Raw genomic sequence first — 18,918 nt, forward strand, 5'->3', positions numbered from 1 at the left:
AACCTCCAGTTCATATATCACTAAATCTTGGAAAATCTGAGCTAGCTAAACTAAAAATGACTATGGTTTCAGTCTGTCCTGTGAGGTGCAGAACAGTCTGTCCTGTGAGGTCCCAGTCCTGTGAGGTGCGGAACATCCTCAAGTCCTGCTGTAGTTGGTTAGTTTTGAGGGCACTCAGCACTTCACAGGAGGTGCTCGGCACTTTTCAGGCTCCAGCCATAATTCTCTATGGATCACTCTAATGGGGCAAAATATTCTGTGCTTTCCAGTGATTTCATTCTGATTTTTTTTTTAAAGGTGGGTGTTAAAGCTGCAATTTCTCCATTTTTTGTGTTTTATACCTTTATCAGAGATGCATGTCTCACAAAAGTGCATTTTTGTTGTCATTTTGCTTTTTGTGGGAGGTAACATAGTTATTCTCCTTCCTCAAATGTGGGCATGCCACATGTAAACCAGTTGGCTGAAGATTCAGTTTATTCAGAAGCGATCATTGAAAGGTGTATCTTCCAAAATTGTTTGGGGTTTCTTCCAAAACTCTTGTTGTTTTGGTACATTTTTACATTCTGATCAAGAAAGGGCATCTTTCTCTCTTCTACCTCCATTGCTATCTACTAACATAAAATATCATAAAATATCAGGGAACTAGTACTAAACCAGTTGTTGATTCTTCCAGTGGTTAAGACATTTAAAACTTAGAAATATTTCAAACGCCTTTCCCCAGACTTCCAGTTTCTAATTCGGGTTGTTTTTTTGTTGTTGTTGTTGTTTTTAAGAAGTTGAGAAGGAGGAGGATTTTCTATATAGCCCTTCTGTTTTTAACTGCTTTTTCATAGAACTGGAAGGGACCTAAAGAGGTCATGTAGGCCAGTTCCCTGCACTTGTGGCAGGACTAATTATCTAGACCATTCCTGACAGGTGTTTGTCTAACCTGCTCTTAAAAATCTCCAATGATGGAGAATAACAGAAACCATCACAGAAAAAAAATCTAGTTTTTCTTGTATGCTGTGAGCTGGGATTAGGTGCAATTGATGCAGTTCCTGAGGTGGGTGTAGGGAGAGATGAGTGTTTTGTGTTGCTGAAATGATCCATAAGCAGGGATGGCAAGCTCTGTAAGGGAGTTCTTTCTACTTTCCTTTGCCCAAACAAGGGGAAAGAGTAGATACACTGGAAAACCTTCAGAGTAGCAAGATTGGCAAGAGGTTGAACGGTCTACTAAGGAAAGGAGTAGAAGCCCCATTACTTGGTGACATTTTAAAACTAGACTAGACAGAGCACCCGAAAAATAATAGCTGGAGAAAAATTCTGCAATGTGATGTGAACTTTGACCTCTTACATCTCTACCATCAGTTACTTCTCAAATTACGGATAAACTGTGATTCATAGGACTTCTCACGCTTTCCACCCCCATGGTAAAATGCTAGACAATTCTATGGAATACTTAAACGGGGTAAGAATTGCAAACGTAATCATTAGCCCATTTCTCCAAGTAACTTGAGTCCTCCTCAGAGGTATGAAAGCTGAGCTTCCGCTAGTTCACAAAGTGCGGTTCCTAATTCAAGAGCAGATCAGGAAATTAACATTCTGAGATGAATACTTACTAAAGTTGACCATAAGGGGATACCATTATTCTAATGAAAATAATTGGAAGAAAGCAGATTCAGGACTGTTCCTAACTTTTATGGATTTATAACCTTCTGGGTCGTCTTACCTGCTTATAGCCAGTAACTTCCACTCAGATGTTTCTAAAGTCCCCCACGCCCTCACCACACCTCTGTTTGTGAGGCCTTGCTTCCTCTGGTGACTTCTCTGTATAATAAATAGGATAGCCAAGAAGTAGAGCTAGATTTAGTGGATTTAATCTTCAAATCAACCTGGTGGCACCGAAGTTAGACCATAGATGGGAAATCAGGGTTTATAGGTTGGATGTCTTTATTTGACGCAGGGCTTCTGGAAAGATGTGGATCTATGCAGTTGTATAGGTCACATGGGCCTAAGGCCATCAGTGTTATAATAGATGAAGGACTTCATTTTGTATCTGTCAGAAATAAGATGGAAGCCGAACTCTGCTAGAAATCAAGCGTCAAGCTCTCCAAGTGGATTTATTTCTGATAGTAGTGCTTTGTTTTGTCATTCCTAGGCAGACATACTGATTATCTAAATCTGCTCCAGATTTAGAGAGATCCCTTGTTTTAATTTTAATTTGGAAAGTTTTTTGTGCCCGTGTTTGACAAAATTAAGGAATTCACTGAAATGGAAAATATTGAAATCACTATAGGTTTTTCTGTCCGTCTCACTCTCCCCTAACCCATACTGAGATTTAGACAAACATTTTCCTATTCATCCTCTGTCTTAGATTTAGGTAAACATTCATGATCTTTTTCTCCCTCTGTCTGCAGATAATTCCCCTCCCTACAGAAGAAATAATGGCTTATATTGAGTTATTCAAAACCCCAAACACTGCTACTCTTTTTTTCTTTCTAACAATACAATTTATGAGTTTTTATTTGGAGAATGAAAATGCAAGAATTTTACAAGAAACACACTTGAGCAAATAGTCTCACTTTTTTACAATACCTTAATTCCAATATTATTGGATATGGGTTGAATACATTTATTTCAGATTAAAATTTGAATCTGAAAAATTCAACATACTACTTTCTACCAGTAAAGAACTTCTTATATTTGTAAACCTCATATTTCAAAGTTCATGCCACTGCATGAAGTTTCTTAGATTCTATCAATTGATCGATTTATTGATTGAATGCAAGGTTCTCCCTTTGCTGTAAATTATATTGAAGCCCTGACGTGGCATCAGGATTCACCAGTGTGGTTGCTTGTTCCTGTGCAGAGTCACAGAAGTCAATTTTCAGAGTAGCAGCCGAGTTAGTCTGTATCCAGAAAAAGAAGAGGAGTACTGTGGCACCTTAGAGACTAACTAATTTATTTGAGCATAAGCTTTCATGAGCTACAGCTCACTTCATCGGATGCATTCGATGAAGTGAGCTGTAGCTCATGAAAGCTTATGCTTAAATAAATTTGTTAGTCTCTAAGGTGCCACAAGTACTCCTCTTCTTTTTACAGAAGTCAGTGATAGTCTAGCTACGTAAGATTTTCTCTAGATAGCCCAGTGCATCAAGACTTCAGTGTGGATGTATAAAATGCATGGCTTTGGATTTTTCTTCTTCTAACACAAGTTTTTCAGTACAAGACATTTGGGTGGTATGCGTGTATCCTTGGGTTCAGCTCAACTTACTTAGAAAAAGTTGACAACATTCCAAACTCTGGGATTAAATACTGATCTGGTGGGGGAAAGCATTATTTCTCACTTTAACACACGGGGTGCTTGGTCTCTTTCTTGGAATGGCGAGAGAGTTGTCCAGATTTCGTCCCTTTTCTCCTCCACAATCACTTCACAACCTGGAAAGGCACCCAAAAGGGGAGAGCTTTCTGACAAGGTACACTTAATGGAGTTCCTTCCATAGCTCTCCATTGAGGTTATGTAATTTGGTCAAATTTGTGCCAGTAGAGAGAAGTAATACTTAGCACTTATACAGCCATATTTATGTTTAAGCTGCTTACAGGCATGATCTAACTAATCTTTACAACACAGTAGTTGAAGTGCATATCAGTCTCCTTTATGAATGGGGAAACCAAGGCAGTACCATGAAATGCCCTACCAGAGCTAGCTTTTTCACCCTGCACAGTGCACAAGGTTTGTATTTCTGGGCAAGTATTTCTGGACGGTTAATGGCATCATAGCTACAGATGCATTATTTTTTTCCTTATTAATCATTTACATTGTGCTCGTGCCTACAGGCCTCAACCAAGTTTGGAAACTATTACAACACAAGTAATGGTTGCTATCCCAAAGAGCTTACAGTGTGAAAGTGGGTTGGCGGTTACGAGATTAAGAATTAGGATTTCTGTAAATTGCAGGAAATGTATCCATAGTTGGTATTGTATAGGCATCCTAGTGCCATGGTGATTGCCACAAATATAAATTATTAAAATAATCAAAAGGCACCAGCAGGAGACAAATTGATTTTTGTTTTTGAAGATTAAATCTCAGCAACTAGTTGAGGGTTGGCTGTGGATACAGGAACTGACTGTTTTTTTGGAGGGGGGTGGTTTGCCCGTTTAATGGTCTTGTGTTAGCTCCGTAGTTGATGCTTGGACCCAGAAATGATAATCATCTTGCATTGCAGAAAGAACTATGAATACTTTTCTTTTGGAAGTGTTTATATGGTACTGAACCTTGGGTTAGGTTGTGTTTTTGTTAAGCTATGAGTGGCTTAAGAAAAATATTTTTAAAGACTGAACGGAAATGCCACTTATCTCTGGTGTATTATCAATGGGGGCCTCTTAAAGCTCATTTTACTTTACCATAAGTATGATCGAACACTAGATTGCTTTTCACACCCATAATATGTGTATTGCTTGCTCACTACCCGTGGCTAAAAGGCATGAAGTCACAGACAACTATTAAAACGTTTAGATTCTAGCTTGTAAATATTGCATGTCTCACAGAATTCAAGTGAAAGCCAGTCTTATGTTTTTTTATTCATTCCACTTCATATCCATGGGGATGCAGCATTTGTGAAAGAATCAATTATCCATTTGTTAGTCAGAGGAGCTTTACAAATTATACATTAGCAGATTGATTTCTCAGGTTCACCATTGGGGGACTGATAGTATAAGGTGGGATGATGATGAGTGTCAAGGGAGAAGGAGTTGCCACAAAGAACACAATTAAAAGAGGCTTTCTGAATGGCCGTGAATTTATTCCTAATTGAAGAGCTGACATAATCCATACTAAGTGTGTTTATTTCAGGCATTTTACATTAGGTAATTGATTATCACATGAGGAGCATTTGTTGGCAGTTACTTGACTTCCTTTCCTTCAAATTTATGCTTTTGCAAAAGCCTGTATTATATAGAAGATGCCCACTGGCCTTTTTTCCTTTTCCTAAACTTTTTTTTTCCCATTAAGGTAACATTTTTTTTTGTTCCATCGTGTCAGCTTGGCATTTATTGATTTTGAACAGTCAAACTTACTTACATTGTCCAGCATTCCAAACATGTCTCCATCAGAAAGAAAACTGCAGCTAATGGAAATTCAGCTGAAGACTCTTCCTCCTCCTGCATGGCAACTAGCACACTTTCTTTATGAAATTCTGATTTTGTTTTGGGGTTAATCATTTTAGTCGAGTTCTTCATAACTGGAGTGGATCCTCCTTCCTGCCAGAGTTAAAACACACTGCTTTTTGTTTCATGTTTTTAAATATTTGGTTTAACATCACTTGTACAGTACCATAAGTATGCTTGGTGTTTCACAAACAAATAAGTCATGGTTCCTGTACCAAAGGGTTTACAACCTGAGGACTTGATTCTGTAAACACTTACTATCTGTCGTACTTCAAAAGCCTTGTGCCCAGTATGTTTGCGGTATAGGGCCCGAGCACCACCATTACTATTCACTGAATAATATTGATATTACTAGTTTGTGGATTTGAACTTTGCTTCCATTGCTTATAATGTTTGGATTTATAAAAATAAGAAGCAGCTTATAGATTACTACTTTAATTTTCTTCTCTTTTGAAATCCATCCACTTAAAAAAAAAAATACCATAGATCCCACTTGGTAGTCTAATCTTCCTTTCAGATTTTAATGAGGTAGCGAATAAATGTCTATTTCCTACCACTGACTAGCTCCTCCTCTTTAACCTTTCTGTTGAGCAAAGGTGACAGATTCTGTATAGGGAGTTTGTTCCCTTTCTACTTTAAAAACCTGTCATTAATGCCAGACCAATAATACTGTTGCATGTACCAGTTGAAATCAGGCTTAAACAAGTAAAGGACGGCAGCTGTACCTATGTCGTGATGGCTGAGTAAATAAAGACATGTGCATACAGTGTTTTTATTTTATTTCCTGGTCTTTTACGTTTGTGACTTTTTTTACTCCACTATAAAATTTAATGAAAAAACTTAGGAGCAAGAGGGGAAAAATGTACAACTTTGTGCATTTCTTGTTTCCTGAAAAACCAACATTCTCTACAAACTGTTGACAGAATATGAATATGGCTAAAAGCAAGTTGAGCCTTGGTTGGTTGGTACATTAATACAGTTTATAAGGCTTCTGATTTAAAAAAGATGAGTTGGAGTTACTTTTAGAAGTGCATCAGTTTAGATAACATATGAAGCCTTTTGCTATCTAGTCTGAATTCAAGAAGTGCTAGGTAACTCTAGGTTAGTTTTGGATGGTTGACAAGTAGAACATAGCTTTGGCAATTGCAGCCTTGACTATTAATTGTTCTGGATTCTCAAGTTCCCTGTGTTTTGTGTAGGATATAAATTTTTTTAAACTCATGCGTAATTCTTTATTTTAAGAAGTGTGCTTAATAGTCAAACATGAGTATTCAAAAAGAATACAACATTTTGAGGTTCCATGTTTATCACCGCTCACTGACCTCAAGGTTACAGTTGTTGAGATTACAAGTAAGGAGAATTTTCCAATGGCCGGCACCACAAATTTAACTTGAGCTTTGAAAAAATCAGTCCACGTTCTTTCTAGCTTTGTGCATCATCGCCAGTTATAATGTTTTTGCAGTTGAAACTTAGCTGCCAGTTTGGTTGACAAGCAGCAAGTATATCTGATTTTGATTACATCCACTTTGATCTTCTGTCGCTGTAGTCTCTCTGTAGTGCAAATAACAATAACTTTTTTTTGTCATGAAAGCAAACTGATAATAAAAGACACACAAAGCAGGCATGTTGAGTAGTAAGATGTGGTTTTAAACAATAACACCTTTAACCATAACCTCACTTTTATTTTAAAATGTTAATGGCTCCAAAGCACAATGTAAAAATGTGAAGATGTGGAGAACATTGCTTAAGCAAAAGAAGAGTCTAAATGCTGCAAAGTAACCTTGCAAACTTCTACTCACACAAGGCGCTTACGTTAAAGATATTTGGCTTGCTAGCCACCTATTTGGTGTCCTCTAAGCATGCCTTTGAAAGCATGCCTTGCATCCACCCAAATGTGTCACAAGTGTTTTAGTTACCAGTTTGCTTTGAGCAAAACTGATTAATGTGTGATACTCTACCCTACCATATTCTACCCCTGTCGTGCTCATGTGGGTGGAAATTGCTGATGCCATAGCTATGCAGAGAATTGTTTCCTTACCATCCCACAATGCACTTGTCACTGCTTATGTAACATATCGGGTCTGTTTTCTGGACTCCACTGCCGAGACAAGATATGTACCTGTACAAATAGAGCTGTGCACACTGTGGGGTTCGATCACATGCTGCTTTCATATAGTCAGATGCCTCTGAATCTGTTGGTGGCAGGTCCAAGAGAAGGCCAGGTGCTGCCAGCTGTCATGAGGCTGAGATGCGGGCACAGTTGGCAATGTAGGAAGATAGGAGGTACTGGGACAGCTGAATTCATTCGTTACAATTTAATCTATAATCAGGTGCCTGGCAATGGCCAAGGTGGATATTCTATCATCAAAGAGATAAGGGGATTGAAGATCCTTTGTAAGAAAGCTGTGACAATAACAGTAGGTCCAGTTCAGGACAGAAAATGTGCCCCTTTCACAACACACTGGACTGAATCTTCAGTACATACTTCCAGAAAGCCAGAGATGTTTCTGGGTAGCACAGAACATGGAGGAGACCTGAAGTGGCATTTCTTAGGCCTTGTCTTTAAGCAGAGGAAAAGATGACTGCTCTCCTCTTGCTGGTAGCTGAGCAAGAGAGGTTTAGAAAAGCAGTCTCAAGGCTGAGTTAAGAGAGGAGAGGATGTTCCTACACTACTTGTGAAGATGCCAGAGACCAAGGATTTGCTGCAGTGGTTCTTCACTCCCCACACTTGGGACAATCAGCTATGTGTGATACTTGAGGATAACTTTCACCAGCTAGAGCACCGCTTAGGGCCTGGACCACAACAACACAGGTGGGAGCAAGTTGTTATCGAGACCTGCGATGAGTGGTAGTGGCTGCATAATGTAAGATAAAGGAGACTTTTTTGTGTGCTGAGGTAGCCCCGGCATTCCCGTGCCAGTCTACCAGAGTGAGAGCGCAGCTCCCCGTGGAAAAGAGTGGCAATTTGCCCAGTAGTAGTTGGCTCCCTGGAATAGTTGCCCACTGATTTGAGCGCCAGTTTGGGTTTAGGAAGCCCATGGGGAGTGGCGTGGTGGAAGTTTGTATGGCAATATATAGTGTCCTGCAGGAGGAGATGTTCAAGGTGGCCAGTGTGCCAGAGATCATTCAGAGTTTTGAAACAGTTGGGATTCTTGAACTTAGCTGGAGCTGTTGATGGAACCCCTGTGTCCATTCTGTATCCCCACCCTTCCCTAGCCCAGTTGTCTATTAAGAGAAATGGGTGCTCCTCAAAGGTGGGTGGTGTGGGCCTTCACAGGTCAAAATGGCTGATGGACATGTACATGAGGTAGGCAGGCAAAGGGTATAATGTGAGAGTTTTTGAAAACTGAGGCAGTAAGGGACTCTGATCTCACCTGACAACATTGACATTAATGGTGTGTTTATCCCCATTGTGAATCGTTGCATGTCCCTTAATGAAACCATTCCCAGATTACATAAATCTGGAGAGATACTGATTCAGCTCTGTACTCAGCGGATGCAGGATAATGATGAAATTTTTGGGAGACTGAGCTGACAGTGGAGATGACTCTCCTTGAATGACCACGTTAGTGATTAATGTAGCAATCATCATACTTCCCTGTAGTATTTTGCAGAACATATATGAAACCAAAGGTGTCTTCTATGCATACAGGAGTGAGGAGGTAGAGAGGCTTGCAGCAACCTGTGCATAGCTGGATGGATAAGTTATTGAATCCGAGGCTGTTACTTAGAGCAGCCTACGATAGGAATGCTGACCTAATCATAAATACTCTGTGCAGGTACTTTCCAAGGTAATGATAGAGAATTGAGGATGGGGTAGTGAACTGAATGTCCCAGAGTTTGATTCCTTTTCCTCATAATTCCTTTAAGCTTCCCAAAGGCTCCCAGAAGGCCTTAAGATATCTCCTGTAGACTGCTGAGCTAGGAACTGTGATATAAGACAGTGTAATTATAACAGCAAGTGTGGACACACAGCAACACTGTATCTGAAATAGCATGACTGGCATTAGACACACTACATTACTGCTATCCTGGTAGTGCAATTACAAATGGCTTCCCTTTTCTAGTGTAGACACTGCTAAGAGTTAGGTTATTTTTTCTTTTCTTTTCACAAGTGAGTACAATTTACTATTCCTTTTTACATCAAGTTCAGCATTATAGTAAGTGTTTGAGTGTATTCTGTGTGTGGGCTATTTTAAATTTTCATGACAATTTTGCAAAATCTTTTCAAACGTGTAAGGGATCTTGAAAATGGTAGGTGAAGATCCTCAAGTGACAAGAGCAGAAATGAGACATTTATTTTATTTGTAACTTTGGAGGTACATGGGATTGTGATTGGCATAGTGCACAAGCAAGTTTTAGATACTTGAGTATAGTCAGATGTGCTCATATTTGTTGGATTGAAATACTCTGGAGCATATTATGGGGTTAAATATTTGTACTCAAATTATGTTTAACAAGTACTTCTGAAGGGAAGGGCAGATGCTTCTGTTAAATTACTTGCAAAGTGGTGCTGTGTAATCTCATGGGCTGCAGATAACCATTTTGTTCTATCATAAATGAATGGTGAAGATAACATCACCATGACTTAATCGTGAAGGCCTCTTCCAAAATTATTTGGTAATGACAAGGTTTAGGTGATGTAGTTTTGTGTTGTTTTGCTTGAATACCTTCTTCTAAGATAGTGTGAAAGGTAAAACTGAAAAAAGTTAAAACAGAGATTTCTAGGGAGAAAATAATTTCTAGTATCACCATGGACCAAACTGGAACAACTGAAAATTCTTACGATGTAACATTCTTCAACATGTTCTTTAAAAATGTGCTCGATGCCAAGAGAGACTCATAATGAGTATGTTGTACAGGTTCAGAACTATGAGTTGTACAGGTATCTCATTTTACATACATCTCAAGTCCCTGCAGGAGGTAATAAGAAAAATGTAGGTTTCTGGGTTGGGCACAAGGCTAGAAACAAAAATGTATTTTAGCACTGGGGTAGAAAGACCTTCTTTTTTATGTTTCTTGAACTCATGTAGCTAAAACACAGGAGAGATTTTATTGCTTAAATTCTTGCAGGGGCGCGGGGGGGAAAGCAAGGTATTTGACCATTGATGCAACTTTTTCCTCAAAGTTTACATATTCTTTTTATAGAGCCCAGTGAAGATAAATCAGATCAGCCTGGATGAAAGTGGAGAACATATGGGCATCTGCTCGGAAGATGGCAAGGTACAACTAAACCACTTACATATTTAAAGAGGCACCAGGCAGTGTTTGTATACTAAACTTTAGATCCACATGATATCTGTGCAGTAAATACCTGTGTTAGAAGTCATTTGATCTTCCATTTCCGGAATTGGGCTCACCTACGAATACTCATAATTAAAGTCAAATATATTTTGCACAAACGTGCCTTAGGAAAAGTAATTACAAGAATGTCAATAATGTAACTGGTATTAAGCTGATTAACAGCTGTTGCAGGAGGACATGTCACCTTAATCATTACTGCTGTGCCAGTTATACTTCAGTGACTAGTCTGCTGCTCCTGCAAGACAGTAGTTTAATGCCTTTCTGCTATAAATCCACAAAATTGGATTTTGTGGCATGATTTCTGTGGGCTGTTCGTTTTCATTTTCACACGTTATGAATGTTTCTCTTGAATTATAGAATCTTTTGATAAGCAATCATAGTTTATCAGAAGAATAAAGTGTCTTACAATGGCCACATTAAATAAATGCAAAATCAATATATGTACAGTCCTAAAAAACTGGCACCTACTTCCTAGACTGTGGACATATATCATTCGTACAGTGTATAAATAACAATTATCATTGCTTCCCTGAAATGTTGAGCTATGACATTTAGTGGTTTTAGTGATTGATTTTCCACTTATTAGAATGTCTCTTTTGTTTTTTAAGTCAGTGGCAGTCTCTTCTAATGTTGGTTTGCAGTGATAACATTCTAATGCACATGGTGTATTTAAACTTCTTGAAAATAATACTGCTAGTAGACACAGTGCATTAAAAATCAGTTCTTAATATCTATCTCACTTGCTGAGTATAACATGGTTTTCCCTAATCTAATTTGGTGGGGTTTGTTGATCCTAATCCACTGATCCATTAAGGATCAGTAAATTAAAACTAATGTTGGCTCTTGTGATAGGAAAAAGAGGAAACAAATCCATTTAATTTCTATTTACTTAAAAAAAAATGAGTTTTGCTTCTCATGCATGGAGCCAGCTTATATATCCAAGCCTAGTGTTTCTCAAAGATATCTTGATGTTAGTATCTTGACCCAGTAATTGGGATACTAGTGCCTATCAAAAAGGGCTGTGGAATTTTACAGCCTGTGAGAAACTCAGGAAGGATGATGTAATCTAAGCAAGATAATGGAAGGGTCAGTAATTGTTTAAGGGTAATCATATATGTTGCGCTAGAATTGTTGGGTTTGAATGTTTTTGAAAAGAAAAAATAATACCCTTTTGTAAGGACTCCTGTGATACGGCTGTAAATTAGAGTTGAAATAAGAATATAACAGAATGCGGCCTCAAATCATACAAATGTGATTCACTAAATTAATTTCAATAATTATAAATTAAATTTTAAGAATCTGCAGACATGCACATACTGTAGTCTGAATATTGGGTAAACAATTATTTTCCAATGTGTATTGTAACACAAGGCTTTATTTAGAAAATGTTTATTACTTTGGAAAATGAATTATGTTTTAACCAGGAATCTAGGTCAAGCTTTTGGTTCTGTGACTCCAAATGATCATTGGCAGATACAATTATGCAACACATAAAAGACAGTACAAGCCTCTGTCTCACAATCCAGTTCTGCTTCTGGCACGTTTCTAGTTAAGTGTTGAAATATGGAGCAATGTGCATAGGAAAAAAAAATGAATCAAACCACAGACCATCTATTTAACTTGCTTTGCCTCTTTCTCACCATTTTACTTAACACTACTCTTGTCCCTCAGCAGTGAGGCAGTATGGAAAATACGACTACAACTATTAATAGTATTTTATTTTTATGACAGTAGGTTTTAGAATCTTCAACCAAAGTTAGGGGCCATACATGTAGCAAAAAATGGTCCCTCCTCAGAAGGCTTTGCTATCTAAGTTCCTGATCCTACAAAGGCTTAGACACATGCTTAACTTTACGCACTATGAGTCGTCCCATTGACTTCAATGGGACTGCTATCATTGTGCAAAATTAAGCACATATGCAATTGTTTACAGGATCATAGGTAAGTCGACAAAACACACAAAGATGTGTCCGCCTTGTCTTTTACTTCGATAGTAAGCTCTTCAAGTCCAGGAGTTTCTTTTTGTTACTTGTTTGTACAATGCTTGTCATAATGGAAGCCCGGTCCATAGCTGGGGCTCCTATGCACTTTATTATCACATTATTATCATTGTTTTCTCTATTTTACATATAGTGAACTGAGGCACAGAGAGATAAAGTGACTTGCCTAAGGACACATTGGAAGTCTGTAGCAGAACTGGAAATTCATTTTAGTTCTCCTGAGTCTTAGTTTCTTGAGTCAGCCAAGCTTCAGCTAGTTTCCCATAGCACCAACCTTTATAAGAAACCTGGCTAGAAAGTGTTTATAGAGCTCCATCTTCTCCCGATTGCTAATTGTGTCGGTACAAAACATATATGCAGATGATAAAATCAATAAACATATTTACCAAAAAGTTTGATTCTGTTGAATCAGCTTCATTTATAAAAGAGAATGCAACAAAGAACAATTTCTGTGGATTTTGAACCAGCTATGGAATCTCTATAGATTTTGAACCATCTACAGTGCCTCAAGTATTCTTTATGAATTAATGAACAGGTATAGCCTTATAGGCAGTCCCTGGTAAAGATCTTTGCATAAGGTAAAGAATGTGTTTTCTCCAGAGAGGAGTCAATCTGCACAGAATAGAGGAGTACGATTCACTTCCTGAAGGAAGATTTTGAGATGAGTTGCTTTGTCACTTATGTATTCCTCTAAATGACACACTTTATTTTTCTTCACCGTTTTTCCTTCCTTATTTCTCCCACCCTCAACCTGGCATTGGGCCAACCTTTGTGACTGAGGAAGGGCATAGGCACTGGCCCTGAGTTAGTCATAGAAGTCAGGGGAGAGCAATGAAATATTTCCAGGCCCACCTGACCTGGTATCAGTGAGCATTCTAGAGCTAGAGTCTCAGACTTGAAACCCATACATAAACCAATGAACAAATACATCTGGAAGCACTGTGTTGTCAATCCAGTCCTTTCTACCCATTTAAGTATAAGGGATACTTAAGGCCCAGAAAGTGAGTCTAAAATCAGATACAGAGATACTGTGTGTCTATAAAATCAGATACAGAGGATCTGTGAAACATAATGGCCTCCCATTGTGGGATGCCTTTTAGACTATCTAAAAATGTGATAAACTGAGTGGAGATAGAAGGTAGAACTGGATAAATCCAATATAGCTTTGTCATTTGAAAAGAATCACTTTCTCTTTGTAGAATAAAAGACATTAAGGAGTAATAAACTGATCTGTGGTGTCCCCTGAGTAAATATAATACACGTTTTATAATGTGGGGTTATTTTCCCTTTAATTTACTGGATCCATTTTACTTCCAAATTCTGAAAGAATATAAATGTTGAAAACATGTATCACTGTGTGAATGGGCAACACAGTACTACATATTTATTGGAGCTGTTATAATTCTAGCAGCTACTGCTGATGTTAATTTTGGTTATTCAGTTTTAATTCATTTTAGAAGCATGCTGGTGTGGGTTTTTTTTTTTTAAATAAATATATAGGATGATTTTTCAGATGGATAGGAGACTCTCATGTTTTAACCTCTTATTTTTCCTCCCTTCTCCTTGGTCTCCTTCCCTTCCTCTGCCTGCATCTGATTATTTTGTTTACTCTATTGAATCTGAACGCTATGCCAATTGACCAAAGATACCCCCCGCCCAAAATAACCTCCATCCCCAAAGATTATTGTAGCTGTAGAGTCAATCTCAGTTTAAATATCACACAGTCGTCTCTACCAGTGGTCCCCAAACTGTGGGGCATATCCCCTCAGGGGCACAGAGGAATGTTCGGGGGAGGGAGGGGTACGCAGCAGGGCCTAGGCCAGCCCCCACAGGGGGCGGGAGGGAGCACCACCCAGTCCTGCTCTGTGCCAAGCCCCAGCCCCGCTCTGCCCCCATCCCAGCTCTGGCCCTAGCCGCAGCTCCACTCTGCCCTCTGTTCCGCCCCCAGGCCAGCTCTGCCCTCATTCCCTCTCCGTCCCCCAGCTATGCCTTCAGTCCAAGCTCCTCTGCTGAGGAAGCCTTGGCTGTGCAGTATTGGATTGGGGTCGTGGTCAGATTCCATTATTGGTGAGGGGGAGCGTAACAGGAAAAGTTTGAGCACCACTGGTCTGTACAGTTCACTGGCTGACTTCCACCATCACAGACTTGTGGTGCTTCTCACTGTCTCCAAATAATGTCCAAGCCTCCGGAGCAGTAGCTTGGCCCCAGTTAATATGTGACACACTCTTTAAGGCTGGTTATTATAGACTGCATATGCAGTAATGAGTAATGCACTGACTTGGCAACTCTGCTGAGGAAACAGGAGACAAGTTGGGTAGGGAGAGGATGAGATGCCATTAGTTCACTTAGTCTGTTAAATGTACAATTAAATCAAGGTCTACTTAGCTCCTCAGCCAACTACTGGTTCATATGGCACTGTGTTCAACCCATCTTGCAATTATTTAAAGCACAGTTGACTGCATATGGGTGCACAAACACAATATAGCTGAGGTTCAGTTCGCAATGGAACTGATACTCAGACCCAGTGTAGTGAGTGCTATGTGTACTCTCATGCTCTATTTCCAGGTACTCTCTAGGGACCTTATCACTGTAATATCTGAGGCTATGTCTGCACTACAAGCCGGAGGTATAATTCCCCTGCTTGTGTACATGTGCTTACGCTAGCTCTCATTGAGCTAGTGCATGAATAAATAGCAGCATAGCCGCAGTAGCACGGGTAGAAGAGCGCAGGCACGGCTGAGCTGTGCCAAGTACAACCTCCCCTGAAATCGGCGGATATGTTCTCTGCATGGCTCAGCCTTGCCTCTGCTGCTGCTGACTGTACTATTGCAGCTGTGCTGTTTTTTATATTCATGCTATCTTGATGAGAGCTAGCTCAAGTGTATGTACAGGAGCGAGGGAATCACACCTCTAGCTCTTAGTGTTGTCTCGTAGCATGAGTAGATCTTCCTGGGGACATACTGAACTGAAGTTCCTTTGGCCCGTCACTGGTGGCTGTCCAGCTTTATTCTAAAAATCCTATTACTTTTTTCTGAAAGATTCCTAAGGGGCAACAACAGTCATAAAAGATGGAATTGGAAAAAGCCAGTGAGAGAATTGAGTCCATTTCCTTGAAAATGCAGAATAAAATCTGCTGATAGGGTTATGTGTCTTGGAAAACTAGGGTCTGATGTCCAAGTCTGTATGTATGCTGTTGCTGCTCATTTGCCTACACAGTGATTGTTAAATATTGCTGTTGTTTGCTCCCTGTTTGCAAGATAACCACATCCTGAGCTAAATAAACTTGGACTAAGTTAATTAGCCCAAACAGTGTATAAGAAAATGCCATGGTCCAGAAGAGCATCTCTTGAACAGAGTGATAAATATATTTTTACTGGAGAGCTCAGAGGCTCATTCTGCTGTTGGTATATGTGTCCTGAGCATCTCCTTCATCCCTCCACTTGAAATGTATGGGTCTCTCAAGTGTGTATAATGCTTGATAGAAGCACAGAGGAGACTCCGTTACAGCTTCTGGCCCCCAACTCTACAGAGACTAAATACAGGTTTCAGAGTAGCAGCCGTGTTAGTCTTTACCCGCAAAAAGAAAAGGAGTACTTGTGACACCTTAGAGACTAACAAATAAGCATCCCCAAGTACACATGCACCTTTCTTCTCTTTCTCTAGAGAGGCTGGGATAGTACCACTTACACGGACTTAAGATAATGTTTTTGAAATGTTTTCATTTTCCATTCATTCCATTTTGTGTTGTCTTTATCCACATTTCTCCAGGAATATTTTTCACTTTCATTCACATGGTCATTGACACAATTATTCAGATAAATCTTTTATCTTGCTGTTTTGTTCTTTCTTCATTAAAAAAATCATTTATGTTGCATTCATGGCTTTGATTATTCTCATCTATTTAAAGAGAAGAAAACATTTTTCTGTTTTTAAAACCTATCAAACATCTTTACTGTTATGAATGTAGTTTTGTTTGTTGCCGCTGTATTTAGTGTGCTTGGCTCTGATTGAAGGAGAACATTTATTGTATATAGTTGCAACTGCAGTGGTGACTATTAAATAGCATTTATCAACAGTTACTTCAGCACACTAGAAGAGGAGAGGTAACTTTTCACAGAAGGAATTCCTAAGTGTAAGGAGAAAAAGCATTGTGCTGCTGGATGCTTTTAGGAAAGACCATGAAAATTGTGGTGTTTAGGGCATGTCTAAACTACACAATTAGGTTGACTTAAGTTTGGTTGACCTACAACCACCACAGTAATTAAATCAACTGTTCATGTTCACGCTACCCTCCTTCTGCTGGCAGTGCACATCCTCAGCAGGAGCGCTTGCACCAACTTAAGGGGGGCATTGTGTGGGCTGACAGCCCAAGCAGTCTGCTGGAGCCCTGCCACCCTGGAGTGCTGGGCCTGTCAGCCATGTTGCCCTGGGATGACCTCCGGAGCCGGGCTGCCCAGGGTGGCAGGGCTGACAGCTCGGGCTGTTAAAGGCTGCAACAGTCAATGGTAAGCAATGCAGTGTTTACATGGGCGTTGTGTTGACCGAACGACATCGACCTAAGCGCTATGCCTCTTGCAGAGGTGGAGTTATTAGGTCGGTGTAGTGGGCAACTTACATCGGTGGGAGCAACGTTGTCGTGTAGACGCTTACAGAGTTAGGTTGACATAAGTTGTCTTATGTCAACCTAACTCTCTAGTGTACACTAGGCCTTAGATTTCATGCTAGTTTTGCTTTATAGTCTGGAGGAGATTTTTAAGACTTGAAGGATTCTAAGAAGCATCTCTGAAGCTGAATTGTATTAACCTTTTTTTTAAAAAAATGCACTTAGCTTTTCAGAAAAGAAAAGCTTTTAATATATGTTCCATTGAGTTTTATTAAGAATATGTGAATGCTTTTCATATCTATTAGATTAGTATCTGTTTTAACAGAAGTGATCAGCCTAAAGCAAAAAGAACTCTTATTTCTTGTGGTGCTTGTAAAACCTAATTGCAAAGAAGCATTCTGGTACTGTTTAGTTTCATAAAATACCTTAATGGAATCCAAGGAAGTTTCAGATAACCCTGAATTGTTAAGTGTACTGCATTGTTTTAATAAGCATGTTAGGGATTAGCATTTTCATTCACCTCCCAGCGTTTCAGAGTGATTATTATGTGATTTGATTTTAACTGTCTCTTTAGGTGCAGGTATTTGGATTGTATTCAGGAGAAGAATTTCATGAAACATTTGACTGTCCTATCAAAGTAAGTACTTATTTAATCCTTAACAAGTACATTATTGTTGCTTTTAATAAAATAAGGGTTACACTGATTCTGTTGCTAAAAAATACTAGTTCTTTGCCTTAATGTTATTTAAATCTCTAGAAAATAGTCATCTATCCCAGTCCAAAAGCTTTTGAGCTGGTTAGGTTGGGGAAAAGCTGATCTAGATTTTGTACAGTCTAGAGTATTATTGATGTTTTTAAAATACAAAAAGCAAAGCATGAGGGGGAAATTGTAAGGTTTCAGTTGTTTCCTGTCTTAGCCTATTCCTCTCTTTGTAGATCTGTGATTATAAATCTTGATGGTTCTGATAAGTGCTAGGTCAGTATTTTTGAATGGATTAGAATCTTAAATCTATCCTGGAATCAAGTGGTGGGTGATAGTGTCCCAATGGTGATCCCTCTGTAGTAAGGGAAAACATCAGTTATGCCCCTCTTATCGTAGACCAATTGGCTGTCGTCAGAGAATAGCAATAATAGAGTTGTGTGAAGAGCTAGGTGGCTTTTTCTTGGTGGGAAAGAGGGCAGTTCTTTTGGTGTATGATTTTCTTTTATGGAAGAGAACCGTGATAACATTTTTCCAACAATACTGAGTTCTGGCCTCTTGGGAGCTACCAAGCCATCTTAATGCAGAAAGACCCATTTTTCATCTCTCTACCTAGGAAAAGAGGTACAGCTGTAACAATCCATAATGGGTAAAGGTTGCATAGTGTGACAGTTGATACAGCATCAGTGTTGCAATTTAACAAATAAACAAATACTTCAGCCATTATACTTTTTCTCCCCCTTTAAACACAGATTGTTGCTGTCCACCCTCAGTTTGTAAGATCCCATTGCAAACAGTTTGTAACGGGAGGAAAAAAGGTAAGCTATCTCAATATTATAGATGACTTTTTACATCTTGTCTTCCCTTCCTCTTACATTTATGGATTCCTCTGTTAAAATGAACAAATATAAATATATTAAAAAAAACCCACTTACTAAATGTATCTATTTGAAAACCTAGAAGAGAGAAGCTATTTTTTCCTTCTCTTTATCCATTCTTTCAGAAAAACAAAAACAAAAAAACCATAAGGTTAAGTCATGGAGGGAAAAATTAGCACTTTTTTAAATGTGAAGGGCATTTTAATTATTTAAAAGCCAGGACTAAGAGAAATAATAATAAAAATAGTTTTGTGTTCTGACAAAATGTTGATGAGAATAATTGGACTT

General features: G+C 39.0%; 1 protein-coding gene across 3 annotated transcripts in view; it reads left to right on the plus strand.

Annotated features, from left to right (window-relative positions):
- VPS41 (VPS41 subunit of HOPS complex) overlaps nucleotides 1-18,918 on the plus strand; it is a 173,253-nt gene that overhangs the window by 47,956 nt on the left and 106,379 nt on the right. For all 3 annotated transcript variants that reach the window (XM_084621271.1, XM_084621272.1, XM_084621273.1), the window contains 3 exons: nucleotides 10,294-10,368; nucleotides 17,627-17,689; nucleotides 18,505-18,570. In XM_084621271.1, coding sequence (XP_084477397.1) covers nucleotides 10,294-10,368; nucleotides 17,627-17,689; nucleotides 18,505-18,570 — 204 coding nt within the window. The remainder of the gene's footprint in view (nucleotides 1-10,293; nucleotides 10,369-17,626; nucleotides 17,690-18,504; nucleotides 18,571-18,918) is intronic.

Source organism: Lepidochelys olivacea (genome assembly GCF_965140295.1).
Source record: "Lepidochelys olivacea isolate rLepOli2 genome assembly, chromosome: 2".
NCBI classification, from domain to species: domain Eukaryota; kingdom Metazoa; phylum Chordata; order Testudines; family Cheloniidae; genus Lepidochelys; species Lepidochelys olivacea.